General features: G+C 46.0%; 1 protein-coding gene across 3 annotated transcripts in view; it reads right to left on the bottom strand.

Moving 5' to 3' along the window:
* Positions 1–18,482, bottom strand: part of ESRRB (estrogen-related receptor beta) — a 38,695-nt gene extending 20,213 nt beyond the window's left edge. Inside the window, exons 1-2 of one of the 3 annotated variants that reach the window (XM_010074233.1) lie at positions 18,077–18,482; positions 8,849–8,965 (exon numbers count right to left, since the gene is read on the bottom strand). In XM_010074233.1, coding sequence (XP_010072535.1) covers positions 8,849–8,965; positions 18,077–18,473 — 514 coding nt within the window. In that variant the 5' untranslated portion in view covers positions 18,474–18,482. The remainder of the gene's footprint in view (positions 1–8,848; positions 8,966–18,076) is intronic. The other 2 variants (XM_010074232.1, XM_010074231.1) reach the window with 2 other exon arrangements.
* Positions 18,483–18,713: the final 231 nt, after the last annotated feature.

The following is an 18,713-nucleotide window of genomic DNA, read 5'->3' as shown; positions in this document are numbered from 1 at the left end:
GGAAAGAGGCTCGCTCATGTTGGAAATACACAGAGGTGAGGGAGTTAGACCCACCACCACAGTGTGCTGCTGCTTTGGCCAGCCTCTTCGAGCAACTCTGCTTGGGCCTTGTAGCCTTTAAGTCTCTCCTGAAGTCCTCACCTCAGCAAGTGGCTTTTCCAATACTAAGAACTAGTGTCCACTTATTATTTAATTCTTAAATTAGAACAGCTGTGCCAGGCAATTCTTAGTAAAGACCCTCTCAGGATACCCTGCATCCCAAGGGCTGGCACAGTCTTCGAAGGTGAGTCAGGGGAAGGGATTGAGAATGTCAGCAGAGCTGAGTCACTGGTGAACGCAGGTCACCAGAGACTGTGAAAATGTTGATGCACATGCCTTAAATTACTGTAGAGCAGTGGGACGTACATTCAGTCCCACACCACTCTTGCTCACCTCAGAGGATCTTATGTAGCATGTTGTCAGAACTGCCTAAAAGCTTGTAGCATAATGGTTGGGCTCTAAACATCCCTGGATGGTTGCAGCTTTTATCAGTTGCCTCTTTTCTGTACATGTTATAAGAGAACTAAACACAATTTCTGGTGACGGAATGCACAAAGTGTTTATCAAAACCTGTGCAGAGGTGGTGCCTCTCTGAATCCATACAGATGTCCACTGATGGAGCCTGGGCTTCATGTTTGATAGAATGGAGATTTAGTTAGGTATGGGAAGAACCTCGTCAGATTAATAATTCAAAATGAATAGGAGGAACCTAACTAAACAGATTCATAATCCATTGGTTATGGCAGAAGATGTGGGAAAGGGTCCTGGCTGCACCAGTCTTATGGCCAAAAAACAGATGCCAGGTGCCATCAGCCCAAAGTACACTCCCCATCCACTGGAAGCCTCCTCTTTGGAGAATTACCACTGCCCTGCCAAAGGCAGCAGACGCTCTTTTTCATGCCATCACCCAGCCCAGCTCCAACTGCATCGCAAAAGCTCAGTTCATGCCTTGGAAAATAGTCGGGTCTGGATGATACAGACATCAAGATGCCACTCACTGCACTTGGAGATCCTGTTTCAAAGGACAGGGAGTTGCCTGTCTGTTTTTAAACACAGAGGTATTTTAGAGAAATAAAAATAATTTTTCATTCTTTTTTTTCATTTGGATGCCTCCAGTAGTGATATTTCTGGCACTGGCTGGAGGCAGAATACTCTATAAATACAAAGCCATTAAATCACATGCAGTAGCAACCTGATCAAGGCTGCCTTTTAATTTCCTGACATGAGTTGGCCACTAACGCAATTACCCAGAATCCCCGGAGGAGCCCTCATGCTTCCCAGGAAGCACAAAGCAAGAACCCGAGCATATTGCAGGGATGTCAGCTGAGCTTTCACTGAAATCAAATATCTTTTTGAGAGCACATGGTCTGGAAGATGGGAGGAGGTTGCTGGAAACACTTTGCTCCATTGAGAGATTCTTTCATTTGAAAACAGAAATGAAACACCCTCCATTTGGTTACATTGCTGAAAAGGAGCTCTGCTTTTGATTCAGTTATCTGGATTTTAGTGAAGGATTAAGGCAAAGTTACTAAGTGGAAGTAGTTTGAGATTGCCAGAGCTTGGAATCCCTTCTTTAGATACTAGAGTCGCACCAAATTTTTTCAAAGAGCCAGGCCTGCCCAGAGTGACAGATTTGTTTCCCTGGGGAAAATTTCTGACATCAGCCACTGGCTGCAGCTGGTAAAGGAACCAGTGGAGTTAGGAGTAAACACTGGGAAAGTCCCACTGGCTACAGGGTTTCCTAATCAGACAGAGTCTTGAACACGAGGATCATGGATTTAAGAGACAGCCACTTCTGAAATCTGGAGATTACAGGCTCCACAATCTCTGAAGTGGGGACCACCTCCAACATTCACAGAGTTGCAAGCACTTAGGCAGCACAAGGATTATCAGGTTGTTGCAAGTTTCTGGGAGGTAGGGTATTCCCAAAGACACCGGAGAGAGGAGGGAATGGGGAACAATTAAGAGGAAGATGAGCTGAATGAACTTTGTGGCTCTCCTCTGTTCACTTCTCATTCATATTTCACTACCTGGCCCTGTGGTGTCAGTATCCACACATTCTAGCAATTACTACACGAGAAATTAGATTAGACAGATAGGAGTCCAAGAGCTCAGGGGATCTGTAACAAATAATTTGGGTGCCCTCTTGAATTTTAACATGTTCTCTAGCATTTCTTATGCAAATGCACTAGGAACAAAGGAGCAAAGCCTGGGAAAGGAATGGTTGTCTCTGGGATTACTACACCACAGAAGATACACTTCTGGAAGAAACAGAGTCATGTAGATAAAGTAACTCATATGCATCACCTGGATAATTGCCTAACCTCTCTCTTGCTGTTAAAGATCCTCCTTTTTCTGGATCCAGATCAAGACTACCTTCCTCTACCTTCCTGCCTTGCATTTGTAGACTTCACCGTCACCACACAAGAAATAGCTGCTGGGTGACTCCTGAGAGCCAGGAGGCTAGGCCAGAGGACAACTTGCCTTCAAAGACATTCAGAGTGGGGCAAAGCACTTCATACATGGCAAGTTTCTTATCCCGGGAATTCCCAGTCCTGCTTTTATCACAAGAAATGCATGTAGATCTTGGGGGACTCCAGAAATACGTTCTGCTTTCTGGGGAGGTATACCTGGTCTACCACAGGACCCTTTCAGTCTTTCTTGGAGGCCACCCAGTGATGTCTGCTAGGAACTGGACAGAAGCCACTCACATATCTCAGAAAGTTACTCTTAGGCCTCAGTCGCAAGCATAACTCCCAGGAGGCAAGTCTCAGCACTCCAGGGAGCAGAAGACAACTGACCTTCAGCAACATAATACCCATTCTTCCTATTAGGATGGAAAACAAGACTCAAAGACTGGTGGAATAATGGATGACATCTCAATGCCTGGATGAGATTTTTAGGCAGTTATTTTCCTTGCTGTTCGGTTTGTCACTGTCTGACATGACACATGATTACACATGCATGCACTTCATGAAAATGTTAGGGACCCAGCTTTGCTTTCTTTTCAGAAGAGTTTATGCTCCATGTGGGTCTCTGCAGATGTGCCAGCACAGAACAGGGAACAGAACAGGGAACAACACAGCTTTAGAAACAATACAAGTGGGAATCCATTGAAGAAAAAATTCTGCAGAGCTTCTGCAGCAGTAAAAGACCAAATGCCCAGACAACAGCCAGTCTGCTTTGTTTGGCGTGGTATGGTTTGGTATGTCCAGTATTGCACCTCCTCCACTTGCCTGTCTGTCATTTCCACCCAAAGATGAGTTCTTTAATGAGAGGCCTTGATGTCCCACCACACCTCACCTATTATCCCCATCCCTCTTCCCATGGTTGCAGAACATTTCCCTTTTCATGAAGTGACTGTACTGGGTTTATGTGGCAAGGTTTTGGTAGCAGGGGGCTGCTACCAAAAGTGAGAAGACACCAGAAGCTTCCCCCATGTCAGACAGAGCCAGCTCCAGATGGCTCCAAAATCATTCCGCTGCTGGCCAAAGCTGAGCCAATCACCAATGCTGGTGGTGCCTCTGTGATAACATACTCAAGAAAGGGTAAAAAACACTGTACAGCTCCTGTGGGAGAGAGGTGAGAAAATACAAAAGAAACAGCCCTGCAGATACCAAGATCAGAGAAGGAGGGGAGAAGGTGCTCCAGGTGCTGGAGCAGAGATTCCCTTGCAGCCTCTGGAGAAGATCATGGTGAAGCAAGTTGTGCCCCTGCATATTCCCCCATGGGGACCTCAGTCCCCCTCCCCATGGAGGACAACAGTAGTGCAGATATCCACCTTGCAGCTCGTGGAGAGCCCATGCTGGAGCAGGCTCCTGACAGGCTGGAGCCTGTGGAGAGAAGCCAATGCAGGAGCAGGTTTTCTGGCAGGAAGTATGGTCTGTGGGGGACCCACACTGTAATAGTTTGTTCCTGAAGGACTGCACCCCGTGGAAAGGACCCATGCTGGAGCAGTTCTTGAAGAACTGCAGTCTTATGGGAAGGAGTCATGCTGGAGAAGTTCATGAAGGACTGTATGCTGTGGGAGGGACCCCACACTGGAGCAGGGGAACAATGAGGAGGAAAGAGCAGCAGAGGTGAAGTGTTAGGAACTGACCACAACCTCCCAGTCCCTATCCACCTGCGCTGCTTGGGAAAGGAGGAGATAGACGACATGAGTGAGTTAAGCCTGTGAAGAAGCAGAAGTGGAAGGAAGATAGTTTTACTTTTGTTTTTTTTCTCAATATCCTACTCTCTTATTAACTGGCAATAAATTAAATTTATTTTCCCCAAGTCCAGTTTTGCCTGTGACAGTGATTGCTGAGTGATCTCCGTGTTGTTATCCTGACCCACAAGTTTTCTCATCATATTTTCTCCCCCTGTCAAGCTGAGGAGGGTGAGTGACAGAGCAACTTCTTGGGCACCTCATGGCCAGCCAAGGTCAACCCACCACACTGACACACAGAGAAGGACTGACATCACTCTCCTTGTAATGGTGCTGTTCTGCAAGGTGACACACAGGATTATGACTTCAGAGACGCAGCAGAGGTGCGGAGGGCAAGGCTGTGAGGTCATGTTTAACCAGCCAAAGTCCAAAATCAAACCTGAGCCCACTTACACGAGACATGTGTCATCTGAAATTACATCTGCCTCTTGAAGACAAACAAATTGCTGTAGAACAGAAAGGCCATGGGTGGCTAGAGCGTGAATGGCAAGGGTATATTCTCCCTAAAACTGACAAGGTACATTGAGGTTTGAAAAGAGACCTGCCAAATGGCTGAGATTTCTCTATCCATCATTCTAGAGTGACAGAGAGATCTAGATCTACTTTGAAGAGCCCAGAGTTAAAGAGCTACACTTTGGTCAGTGTGGACACAAGACAGAAAATGCTGGGAGCAAAGAGAAGCAATGGGGTGGCCAAAGATGGCAATGCCCAGCTCTGAACAACGCCCCTCCTCTGCAAGTTGCAGGGTGCACTTTCCTTCACTGTCCATCCCCACTGGCCAGGCACGGATGTAGATATCTTCTCCATTTGGGGTCAGCAGTATCACAGGTTGCTCAAGTTTCCCCGATTTACAGAGCAGGGTGGCCTGCACTTCTGGATGAAGCTGTGAAGATGCCCCATCTCCCACTGTGTCCAGGCTGGTGCTTCAGCAAAGCCAAGAGCAGCAGAGTGCAGGTTTTCTGGGGACGGTGCCTCTCCACAGGTGCACTGGGACTGGAGCGCGCTGGAATCCTGGACTCCAGATTCAGCAGCTTCCTATCTGAGCCTGCTAGTGAGGGGCTAATTAATGCTCTCTGGGGGCACACTCCAGATGGAAGGGGAAAGTGAGAGACAGGCAGCCAGACAGGCCAACACTTCAGACATCTGAGCCAGTTGGGCTCTGCGGACAGAGCTTTCTGCCTGCTGCTTTCCCCAGTGAGTCTCGCATGCCCTGCAGCGTCATGCCAGGAGAACCTGAGACAGCAAAGCTCTGATGTCCGTGCAGTTCCCTTGTTGCGATGAATTGATTTGAGCTCTCTTAAAGAAAGTGGCCTGGATATCTGAGACACCTATTGATTGCTCCATCGGCTGTCTGCCTGCCCTGATCCTCATTCACTCAGCATTGCCTGAATAACCTGCACTTCTCTGTTAGGGGCAGTCTCCCCAGATCTTAAAGGGCTACATTCACAGCTGTTTACCTTGCTGCAGCCCATGTAGGGAGGAGAGAAGATGCCTGGTGACTCTCATATGAACTCCCCAAGGTGAAGACCTAAGTCTTTCCTGCAGTATCAAGTGAGCATTTCAAGTGTAAGGCAGAAGCTTGAAGTCATGGTTACCTGTTTTTGCCATCTTTGAATACTGATACCTTCTGCCTGAAGAACAGGCACATGTCACATGCCCAGTGGGCAGGAGGTGGTGTGTACATCGTGTATGATGACAACCAGAAAAATATTTCCTCCCTTAGTGAGAAGAAATCATGAAGCCCTTAATTATGCACTAATGGAATATCATACTCTTCTTCTTCAGAGGAAGGACAGTTTCTTTACCCAGAAATGTCCCCACTAAGTTACCAGCCCAGTGCCAAGGACATCAAGGAGAAACCTGTCAAGAGAAGAACTGGATTCTAGATCTCGCTTTTAACCACAAGACCATTTTCCCCCAGACTCCTGGTAATCAAGCAGGAGAAAGAACCTGGCTTAGCAACCTTCTGCTATGGAAGAACCTAAGGAAGAAGAGAGAGGTACACCAAGGAAAAGTATGAAAGGGAACTATGGAAGGGAAAAAAATATCGTAGCTCAAGTATCAAGACACATCTTGTCCTAATGAGTGCTTAGAGACTGCAGAATAGACTCTCTGGGGAATCCAAGACATTAGAGATTTTTTAAAACAGTTAAACTACTAGAAATATACATCTGGGAACACTCCTGCCCTGGCAGAGAAAGGGGATGGATGAGCTAATAGGATGAAACATCAGAGATGGAAAAGACCAATGAACCTTTTCTAATCCAAAATCCCTTGTCAATTCTGCATTTTTGAGCAAGTCAAACAATTATGGATTTGTTCTTTCCAGAAACTACTGTCTCTGCAGAGACCAAAGACTGTAAAACCATTTTTCTCCCTTTTTGTATTTTGCTTTTAAAGATGTGTATTGATTGAATTATGTATACTAATACTTTGTGCTTCCACCAGGCTTCACATAAAGTTAACTAACTGGTCCTCACAATCCTTTTGCAAAGCAAAGCAGTATGACCCTTATTTCTCAGCTTGGGAAACTGAGCAAAAGAAAGAAAAAAAAGATGCCTAGCCAACATCACTTGACCATTCTGTGTTAGGACACAGGAGCCCTATTTGCAGATTGCTAGCGTCTTCTCCTCTTGATATTGTCATGTTTTCTTGCATCCCATTACTATCAAGAAATCTTTATACTGTATATTCTACATGTCTAAATATTATGGGCAGGATCACAGATACACTAACATCAATAGCAAACCACCCTTCTCCAGTGGCTTTAATGGTGCTGAATCAATCCCTATATGAATAACTGTATACACTTCAGCACAAAAGCAGCCTTAGAGTCAAATTTCAGTTTGCCATGAGTAGTATCCCACGGGGTTCAGGAGTTCAGGCACAGCATGGTGTGAGTGAACCTACTTTGCTTTCCAGCCTAACTCTGGTCTGGAAGGAGCTAACTGTTTTCACACAACTTGGAGGCTAAGCTGAAAAACCCTTCACAGGACCCTGCTCTGTACTGTGTCGAACTCCCAGAACTGGAAGTGTAGGATGCCCTGGCCACACAGTCACGACGCCTGCACTGGCTCCTGTGACTCTGCTCCCTCAGCTGCCAGCTGCAAGAGGCCCAACTGCTTGGGCACAGGGCAGCAGAGACACAGGCAGCCAGCGAGACCAGACCCATGCTGCTGTTCTGCAGAGTGACTGAAGCCCCATCAGGCTTTTAAGGTTGTTTTATGGGATTCATATGGGCAGGCTAAAGCACATTACCAGTCTTCACTCCCACTAAAACCAGTGTCACTAGTGTGGACTGGCGTGTGGGTAAGGGGATATATCCACTCCCTGAACTACTGCACGCAGAGAAACAGTTTTGCAGTGGTCCCTCTCTAACTGCAAAAGTGGGTGCTTCTCTCCCAGCAGTGGATCAAGATCCTCCAAGTCTACCACCTCTACATCTACATGAAGGACAGCCAGAATACACAAGTCTGCATCTCCTCTCCTTGGTAACGGGTATGCTCTATCAGGAAGATATTTAACCGCAGAAACTGCACATCCATCAAAGAACAGAACAGGGTTTAACATATAATCTACATTCTTAACAACAGGGGCTGCCATCAACTTGCCTCTCAAGAAATGAGAGAGCCCTAGTGCAAAGCAATACACGCTCAGGTGATATTGTACAATTCATCACCAGCTGCTGTGGTGGTATGACCTGGACCCAAGCTATGTGCTGGCATCTTGGCTCCAGCATACAGGACTTGTGCAGACCACAGACAGCTGCTGTTCCTTGTGGTTAAACTGAGGGGATCATGTTCTGCCAGGTACAGCAATGCAGAGGGTTACATGCAACGTTTCTCCTTCCTTCCCCCTCCTCCTCTCCCTGCCTCTCCCAGAGGGACCCAAGGGAAACAAAGCTTTAAAGTCAATCCATAAGAATGTGTTTAATTGCCACTGAATTCCCTGTGGTTCACCTTGAATGGACAAGGATTGGGGAGGGGGCAGAGGGAGGAAAATCAGCAGAAGAGAGAAGCTGAACACTGCTTGGAGAGCACTGAACAGATCAATAGGCTGAGCACAATGCAGGTTGAGCATTCAGGGCAGGGGACCCACAGCTCCCAGACAAACCTGTGCTACCCACCATCTTCTGAAAGTCTCCTGAGTGGGAATATGGACAGACCTCCATTGCACACTGTGCCATATATCTGCATTAACTGTGTCCTTCCCTTATGAAGTCCAGCCAACCCAGTCATGATTGTATGAGACCCTCTCCTCCCCAGCACTGCAAAATGACCTGGGAACAAGAAAAGCAACACCCTCCAGCCTGGGGTTCCTTTAGGAAATGAAACAGTCTGGCACAGCCAGTTTCCACTTATTTGCCAAATTTGCAAGTGCTAGAAGTAATATCCTACTGAGAGGGTGCTGCCTAGAACCACTCTCTTCTCTGGACTGCCTACTTGGTCACTGCCCATCCTGACTCTTTTATAAGGCCTGTAAAAAGATAACTTGGGAAAGCCAGAGAGGGCAAGTGTATAGCTAGCCTAGGTGATCCTGCAAAGCCTGGAGTCCCAGATGCTGTTGGGACAGAGAACAATTCTCAGTCTGACTCTGTCTTACCTTCTTTTAGCATCCCCACTTTGAGGCATTTCATGAAGCGACAGGCCTGACAGGACTTGCGCCTCCGTTTCGTGATCTCACATTCATTGGTGGCCGGGCAGCTGTATTCAATATTCCCTGCAATCAAACACAGAGATGGTCACCCAGGAGCCACGTTCTCCCCACTGCTCCAGGGACAGGCTGGAGTGCCCAGATATTCCCACCACCATCGACCTGTATATGCTGTACATTTGCTCACTCGTTTGCACACGTGCATACTCTGAGACCACGCCCAGCTCTTAGGGAGCCCAGCACTATGTATTAGAACACATTTCAGAAAAAAGCAATACTGCTCTAAATATTGGGAGAAACCTGTCCATCCAAGGGGCTGACTGCAATGCTGGGCTTTCAAGCACAATGTGTCCTCCAGGCACGTCATCATCCCTTGTGCTGCATCTCTTATAACCTGGCCTGTTCCCTGAAGTCCAGGGCTGAGAGTGGGAGCAGTTCAGACATTAGCAGCATTGCCCTTGCTGCCAATCTTGCTCCATGTCTGTGGGATGGATGTCACCTCTCCTTACTTGGGGTACCAGGGAGCTCAGAGATGGCATTTCCTCCTTTGCTTCCTCCTGCTAGCTGTCATACTACAGGTAGCAGAGAAAAAGTAGGTCTGGATTGAGAAAGACGGATAAGATGTCCTGTAAAATGAACACAAGGCTCTCTATGCAAATCTTTCCAGTTTTACTTTATTAGTCCTTGTGCACCTGCCTCTCATCCCTCTGCACAGAGCACCAGCATTCCTCATTCCTCATTCCCTTTCATTTATGGTCACTTCACAACACTGCCTCTGACACAGAACAGGGAAAGAAGCATTCCAAATTTATTTCTGGTTGCATTTTATTTAATCATAAGCCAAGAATGTCACTGAAACATGGATATGAGGGTCTGATATAAGGATGTAAGGGGAATTATGCTGGATCACAGTGCAATGTTAACAATTATTTAGTCCTAGAAGACAACAGACAGAAACAGCTGTCTCCATCCTGCCATTCACTTTGGAGGTGATGTTTCTGAAGAGGGCTATTAAATGTTTGCTGTGGAGTAGGATTGGAAATCTAAGCTTGACAGCGATGCATTGACAATGACAATACATTTAAGGCAGTCTAGCTACTGGGTAAATCAGGCAGCTCTAAAAAAAAGTATTTCTAAGCTCTACAGTCAGTTTAGAAGAATGGAAAAGTTGGTTTGGTAGTTTAGAGCAGGAAAATAAGATTCAAGAGTTCAATCAGAGCTGTAGGGAGGAGTGTAGGTAAGAGCCAAGAGAACACACAGTATGGACTTTCTATACCATCAGATTAGAATTACAGCTTACAATTTAGTAGCACTGGGACGGGACTTGATTTTTGCTCCTACTTCTGTAATGGATTTCAATGTGCTTGTGGAAGACCCTTCCTTCCTCTAAATAAAGACCAACAATCTGATACATACCAATCTCTGGGGGTGGTGATTAGACCTTGGGGCTAACTAAGCAACTGGAAAGCTCGTTGCGAAACTAAGTGGAAAAATAGAGCACAGATTCAAAAGGAAGAAAGCACCATTTGATTTCTTTCACCATGCTTGGCCCATGCTGGGTGAAACCCCAGGAGCACTTATCACCAAAGCCCAAAGGTGATCTGCCTGCTAGTTATAAATCTTTTACCTCTTGCCTCTTGTTTTGTCACAAGACTTCCAACTTGTCCCTAATCTCCAGCTCAGCCACCACATTCCTCACCATTGCTCATCTGCCCCCACCATGCAGTTTGTCTGCAGGAGCAGAGTGTGCTGCACAAGTTGCTTCCATTCAGACTATATTCCGTCATTGTGCAGCATCTGAATTTCAATAGCCAGCAATGTATCAAAGTTCTCGGAGAACCGGTAATTGAGATTCAGGCTTGCTCGCAAGATAATAAACAAACTCCTGCTATAGACACAGAGCTCCCACACATTAGAGACCCATGAGCAAGGAGGCCCTGACCTCATGATCAGGTATTTGCTGTGCCCCACACAGGAAGGAACAGAGCAGGAACAAACCCAGGATAAAACTCAAACACGGTCTCACTTTGGAAGGTTTTGCCTTAGTTTCAATGCTTCTCAACAAAGTCAAGATCAGAGTTCTGGAGAGATTTCATGTTTTGTGGTCCCAAGGCCAAAAATTTTCCACCTAACAGAGAGACACTACTCCAAGGGCACTGAGCCCTTACAGCAGCAGGAGGCAGCGACAGGCCTCATCTGGCAGCTCAAGGTCCCTCTACGCTGTGTCAAGCAGTTCCCCCAGCTTCTCCATGCCTCCAGCCCAAGGACCCCTTGACAAGCAAAGTACTGGAAATGGTCTACAAAACCTAAATCACAACTAAATGTGATAGTATCAGAGTAGGTACTGGTTACCATATACATGCTGTATGTACAACTTGAATAAGCAGTTCTCAAAAGCACTTCTGTACTGGGATCATGACTGTTAAAGGAGCAGAGCCAGAGGAGGGAGGACAAGCTCCCCTTCCTGTACAGCAAAGCAGTGGACACCATGTAGTGCAGCAGCCATGTGGTTTGCTGATGAGTGCAGGTGAAAAAATACACCTAGCACTGGTGAGATGTCCCATGCTTATTGCCTTCACATTGAACACAGGCTCATGTGCCCTTTCCACACACTGTGCCCAGTCTAAGAGAAGGAAGCACCAGCAACGGTGCCTTACAGCCCTCTCTACAGGCACAAATGCTAGAGATGAGGTCCACTGTAGCCTCTTCACACAAGACAATACTGCCAAAGTAAATGGAGTTTTATATCAGGCCCCAAAACATGCTCTGCACTGTATGGACTAAGAGCTACAGCTGGGGGCAATACCTGCCATTATTGCAGGAAACAGGGACATCACCAGGGAAGGCACAATCAGCATTACCCAAGCAGAACTCATCCAAGAAAAACTATCGTCTCCAAAACTTCAACAAAGTTCTCTGACTTTTTTTTTTTTCTGTGTGTGTATCTCAATTTCTTTTATGGGTCCTGGGGCTGGCTGCCAGCACAGTGAGCTCCTCATAGCTCCCTGTAATTTCTGTAAGTGCCCTGTGATAAAGTGATGAGATTAACTCATCGAAATTCCAGCAGCCTCCCAGCAGCTAGCGGTCACACCACCAGCACGGCTGCTGGCGTAGGGGGTCGGAGAGAGTTTCCCTTTCACTGCAGCAGCTGGGGGTGCTGCAAGTTCCTGCAGAAGAGTGTCAGCACACAAGGGTGCACATGGACAAGTCTGTATGCAAATATAAAATTTGAGCCAAGTCTCTGTGTGTTGTGAACTGTAGATTATGTGACCCAGAAGTAAAGGGCAGAAAATGGGATAATCTAATAGACAAGGCCTTGCTTTGAATGGTTGCTTACTAGAAGAGATTTCCTTGACTTAGATAAAATTTACATTTGATATGAAGAAACTGCTAGGAACTCACCAATGCCAAAGCACAAGATTTGTCTAAAAATGTCTTCAAAAAATCAAGTGTTGGGTGACCACATCAGAGTTTGTATTTGTTCTACCCCTTCATATGTGGCCTTAGAGGGCACACGACTTCCTCTCTGTGTCCTAGTTTGCTTGTCTGCAAAATGAAATGAGCACCAAAACTACCTTCTGGGGACATCATGAGTCTTGATTCATTAAGGTCTAACTGCATTTTAAAGCCTGTGGATGAGAGATGCTGAGAAACAGCCAACTACTATTAATGTTTTTTATTCTGGAGAACTGCAAAATTACCTCATTTTCTGTAAAATTAGACCTTTGACTGTTAAGCCGTTTGAAACATAATTTCCAGTGGACATATAATAGGAGTACCTGAAAACTGCACACCAGAGCTTGATCATTCAAGAGACCACATAGTCACCATACCTGTCTGGAAAGGGAGGGACTGGGAAGGGGAGAATGCCTCCCTGAGCTTGGGGAGCACAGTAAAGTCCCATCTAGCTCCTGCTTAAATTATAGACAGGGCTCCTCAGGGGAATTGAGCTCAGAATTAGTACAGCATTGAGAGCACAAGCTGCTCCTCACTTACTGATTCTGCCTTTTTATAAAGCCTTTCTACAAGAAAACTCAGGAAAGATTAGATAGAAGTAGCCAAGAAAGTCTGCAAAGCTAAAACATTTTCAGCTTCTGTTTTCTGAAGAAAACCCCCCATCTCTCCCTCTTTTTCCTTGCTAGACTAGCAAGAGTTGAGTTTCACTGGAGATGGTTTTCTGAATCCAAGTGCTAGAGCTGTGAATAGGAAGCAGCACCCAGGCACAAGTGGCAGAGAATACTTCACTCTCCCTGGTTACGCTTCAAAAGTTTTCGGAAAGCTCAGAACATCTGTTTTTTGACTGTGAACTCCGCCCTGAGAAGCAGCAGGCATGTTTCTGAGAAGGACAGAAGGATAGACAGTTCCTGCCTGTACAGACACAAAACCTCCTTTCTGCATCTCACAGGCCCTTTGCTGATCTTGTGGATGATAATCCTCTTCTGCTTAGGAAAGTGAGCAAACTCAACTGCTCCTCCCTTCCCAGGAGCCACTCTAACCACTGTAATGACAACCAGGAAGCCCAAAAAGACTATGGATTTTGTTAAAAGCCTGTTACAAATCCCTGCAAGCCTTCTGAGCTGCTTTATCCACATTTTAAGCCCCTTATTGGTGTAAGAGCATCCCAGCACAGCAGTTGTATTGCTACACTTGCTAACTGTGAAGCTTGTAAGACTCAAGCAGGGAATCCACAGGTGCAGGCATTTTGACTGAAACGTAACCTGCCTATTCAGAAGATGATGGTTAATGTGTCTCTTCTCTCTGACTCTCCAATAACCAGTTCTTCCCAATATCACTCCTTGCAAGTCCTGTTGTATCACCTTATGGGTATGAGTTCCAAGCACACAATGAGATGATTCACAAAGATCAGAAAAGGAAATCTTAATTCAGATTTATTTTGCTGAGATTTAAGCTTTTATGTTGTATTAATTAGTCATTTTAGAAATAGCCTTAATTTTCACTATTTGAAGATGAAAAATAGATGGAAGGTAGTCACAGTCACGAATATGTTGAATAAAAGGCTCATATGGTTACACAGCACTGTTATGAGTTAATATTTAGAACAGGCAAAACTACCTACCAGTTGTAACGACTGATGAACAAAAGACAATACCAATATATTTGATTGATATATAATGCTCTATCTACTGAGCAAACTATTAAAAGAAGGAATAGAGCTAGATTAAGAATTTATATTCCACAAGAAATACAGCATTTACCTTTGTCCTAAATTTGGATGAAAGGATTAGTTAGGATTTCCAGGAAATAGAAATTTAAAAATAATTATTAATGTTTAATTAATGTATTAATGTTTTAATACAGAAGCATACAAAACACATTATCTTTCATGTAACAGACCTGTTCCTTTACACTCAACTAATAGGAAATTCTTGGTTTCAAATCTGATCTCTCTTAAGCACCAACAGCAGCACACTTTAACGTGCCCAAAACTCAGATTTTCTCCTGTCTTCACTAGATTGCACCTTCCACAATATTCACAAAATCAGGTGATGCCCATGGCACATGTGTTTATGGAGGCCACTTGCATCATTGAGATAAATGCAGACTGCCACTAGAATATAATGGCAACCCAAAGCACAGTTGCCACAAAGCAATACAATGATAGAGAAATAGGATTAAAATTTTGTCAGACAGCCTAGCTGACCGAAAATGCTTCAAGGCAGTTCAGAATTTCTTATTCTGCCTCAAAGTGTGGGAAGTCTAGCCTTGGGGTTCAAAATAGCATGTTCAGAGAGAAAGGCCTGTAGCCCAGTGGCGTGTGCTCTTATCTTGTCTTGGGTTTTTGCCTTTCCACCTCAAGCATCGCCAGTGCTGCAAAGTGGAAGTGACACACAGGTTTCCAAGCCTTGATCCTTCCCGTGAGCCATGTAACACAACATGAGAGAGGTCACAGGTGTGACCCCCCCATACACTGTGGGACAGGTTAGGATGTGTTGTGTGATCCTGTCTTAGTTCAGCAAAACCAACCACTTCAATTCAGCTTGAACTGGATCAATGGTTTGGATTTTCCTGACTACTTTTTTCCTCCTATCATAAAAATTTTCCTTGGGGAAATCTAACTTGGTAAAAAAAATCTGCTTTTCTTTGGAAAATTCCTACTGATGGAAGACCCCCACATAGCTGTAGTAGTGACTGCAGAGATAACCCGTGCTTGCTTTCAGCCTATCTTCCCCCCATCACTTGAAAAGCAACAGCCCTTGTGCTGTCCGGGGTAACCTGGCCTCACCTGGCTAAGGGGGAAAGTGAGTTGCAGAGCTGTCAGGCTCAAAGAAGGTCTGCAGCTTGGATGTCCATTCTTCCCACTGCTGTGGCAGCACCAGGGGGAGTGGAGAGAGTATTGCAAGATCCTCCTGCCTCAAGACATGCAGGTTTTACATGTGTTAATGCAGCTAAAAAAAAACAATAGTCAGACTGGGGTCATTTGTAGCCAGGGAGAGAAGTAGTTGGAGGAGGGACGTAGCATGAAGTTCTGCTTCATGATCAGGGGTATCTAGATAGGGCTGCAGGAGTCTAATAATCCAGGACAGATTTAGAGCCATTTTATAGAAGCATGCACACCTATTACTTAATAAAGTTACCAAACCCAGAGCCACAAGATTAATAGTCATTAGTTTTTCATCTTTCAATACTCAAGCAAAGAGAAGTGAAGTGGCTTGTCCAAGACCACAAAAGCCTGATTACCTACTGCATCTCCTGAGCACCTGGGAAAACCTGGAGTCCTAACTCCATCTCTGTGATCAAACTCTTGAGTCAATGCCATTCCCAGATACCAGAATCATGGCAAGTCTTTTGATACTAGGAGGGGATACAATTGTATAACATACACATCTGCATGTTTTCTTCACACCCTAGATTGATGTTGGGCAGCTTGGATTAATATTTTCCCACTTCAGTTAGATAATTAATACATCAACCGAATGTAATAGAGTTGCAGAATGAACACCTTTCAGAAATGCTTTCGCCACTCACCATCTCTTTTATGTGATCCTTAAACCCTCTTCCCTGCATACCCACGGCTGTGCTTGGATATCACATGCACTGCAGCAGAGCCCTGGGAACAGTGCCTTTTCTTTACTCAACCAAACTCCTCACCCCTATTTGCTCCTCACTCCCCTTGCCTTCAGCTCCATAGCAGAAATTGCTCACCCTTGGGCACAGCACACTTGACTCTTCCACTCTTGGGAATAAAAGCATTTTGGTACCTCAGTCACCAGCCCAAGCTGATGACAGGGTGAGAGAAATCTCCGCTTATTCCTTTTCCCCATCTGTTACACATTAACAGGCACTCAATTAGAGAACCACAGAGAGAATATGGCTGTGCTGGGGAGAGGGGGTTGGAAGGAAGCGGCCTCCCTTCTTGGGATTAAGTAAGCTCACATATCACCCAGGCTGATACAGGCTCTAGTTAATGATGCCCTGCATAATTTTATTTTGATTTTCTCTGAAAACTCTTCAGAAGTTCCTGTGTCTTTTTCTCTCTACAGGTTAGGCTTCTCTTCTGCTCTGCCAGTACTGCTCCTGTGAGGGGTTAGTTTTTCAGTCTCTTTTTATATAAGGAGCCCCTAGGGCTTTGCTTCAGAGTACCACCCTGTCTCTCCTCTAGCAGCTGAATGTGCCAAAAAGAAACACTGGGAATGGGTCCAGGTGCTGGAAGAGGGACAGAGTCAGTGCTGACAGTCAGAAGTCCAAGTAAAAGTTCACATTCAATGACAGGAGATTCAGCAATGACAAACCACAGAAACTCTGCCAGGCAACAGACCAAATGCCCTAGAGATGATAAAAGAGGAAGAGTCAGCGGGGCAATACAGAGTGATTATTTCCATGGCTGGATAGTAGTAGAGACATCTAGAATCTAAGAAATTAAGCTAGAAATAGTGAATTCTGTGGAGACCTGGGCTAAAATGCACCCTGTACTGCTCTGTCAACTCCAGAGTTGAACATCCTCAGTGATGCAGTGTAATCAGGCCCATTCAATGAGTGCTCTCCCCAAATGTACATTTCTTTCATTTCACAGGAGACAAGGAAGTGTTGGTGTGGTGGCTTGACCCCAACCAACAGCCAAGTAAGCACACAGCTGCTTGCTCACCAGACACCTGTCTCTACCATGGTTGGGCAAACTCAATACACCTTCTACTGGAAAGTGAATGATCCTGTCCTTTTTCCAGTTAGAGAGTGTAGGTCACACAGTGAGTATCTGTACACTCAGGCACATTTGCTTGTATGGGGCCTGCTTGTGTAAGTACAGCCAAGCACCCATGGATATTGGAGCTTGCCTGGATGCACTCCCACTTTTGGCTACACTGTTGTACCTGCATGTGTGCACATCTGCAGCGTTACTTTTGGCAGTCAGGACACAGCCATACACCTCATACGTGAACTGTACGTGCAGGAGCAATGCGCTGCAATTCATCTACATATACATGCACTGAGGTTTTCAAAATCACCTGAGGAATTTCTTGTCCTTAGTAAGACTGACTGGATATCTCTATCTCCTTCAGTACCTCGTTTTTTTATCTTCTAAGAACTTGCATCTTAATTAAAAGTGTTGGTGGAGCTGGAAAAGCAAGAACACAGGATTGACTTTCATCCAAGTGCCCTGGCCAGCCTTGTGGTGAGGTCTACACAGAGTCCATGGCTACAAATTAAGACTGGCAGGACAGAGTGGGAACCTCTCTACACCTGTAATGCTGGGACTTTCACCTCAATGTGCAGACATTTCTAAAGAGATGCCATCTCTAAGCAGGGGCATCCACTCTTCACATAGGCCTTAAAACCACCTTTAGAGTGCAAAGCATTTCCTTTCCAGGCGTTACTCCACTAGCAGCCACATTATCAGGGTATCAGTGCCACTAGCACAGGCAGGAAGATCCACTAGGCCAGATACCCAGATCTGGTAGCCAGCCAGGTTAGGAACTTGGCAAGTCCCTACCACAGCCACCACAATGCCTACCTTCATGTCCAGGTTGATTTGGGAGGACCAGAGCTGGGCAGGAGGAGAGAGGAGGCATGCAAAAGGATGGAGGGTTAGGTGTATTACATTCACCCTCCCTTGCCCCCTTTTATATGACATGGAAACACTGCAGTCTCAGCAATGTCTGGGGTTGGCTCCCTTTTTTGCTACGGAGTGAATGTCTCTGTTTCCCTCCCTTCCCACCATACCTTGAATAGTCCTCTTGAAGAAGGCTTTGCACGCCTCACAGGAAGCCACGCCATAGTGGTATCCAGAAGCAATGTCCCCGCACACCAGGCACAGCCGCTTGGGGATTGCATTGAGCATGTACTCGCACTTGGTGGGTGAGTCCTCCATGATGGCGCTGGCGCAGTCATCGTAACGCTTACGGCAGGACCCACCACCAATCCCTGTGCCATTGAACATGGGTGGTGAGTCTAGACCATTGGGGTGGCCACCCATGGCGATACCGTAGCCACCGCTAGCGTCAGAGGAGCCGCTCGGGCTGTGGTGGCTGATTGCGTCAATGCCAGAAGATGGGCTGGAGGGCTCGGTCTTGATGAAGGACCCACAGCTAGAGGGGAGGTGTCGCTCCTCCGTGGCCATTCTGCCGAGCAGCCTGCAGGGAAAAGAGCAAAGGCACTCAGTGGCCTCCTGGCCCAACCCAGCTCCAGGCTGGTCAAAAGAGAACCCTCCTTTTCCCACCTCAGTCCAACTCCAGTTGGCTCAGGCAGTTAAAATATGTCCGTCCATGTCCACCCCCCTTACCCCCCCGGTACTTCTCCTTCAGGAATATCAGTACAACTCCCTAAGGACGCCTGCCAACTCCCCACAAACTCACACTGA

The sequence above is a fragment of the Pterocles gutturalis genome, unplaced genomic scaffold (genome assembly GCF_000699245.1).
Source record: "Pterocles gutturalis isolate BGI_N339 unplaced genomic scaffold, ASM69924v1 scaffold10572, whole genome shotgun sequence".
Taxonomy (NCBI): Eukaryota; Metazoa; Chordata; class Aves; order Pterocliformes; family Pteroclidae; genus Pterocles; species Pterocles gutturalis.
This window is presented reverse-complemented; position numbering and strand designations above follow the sequence as displayed.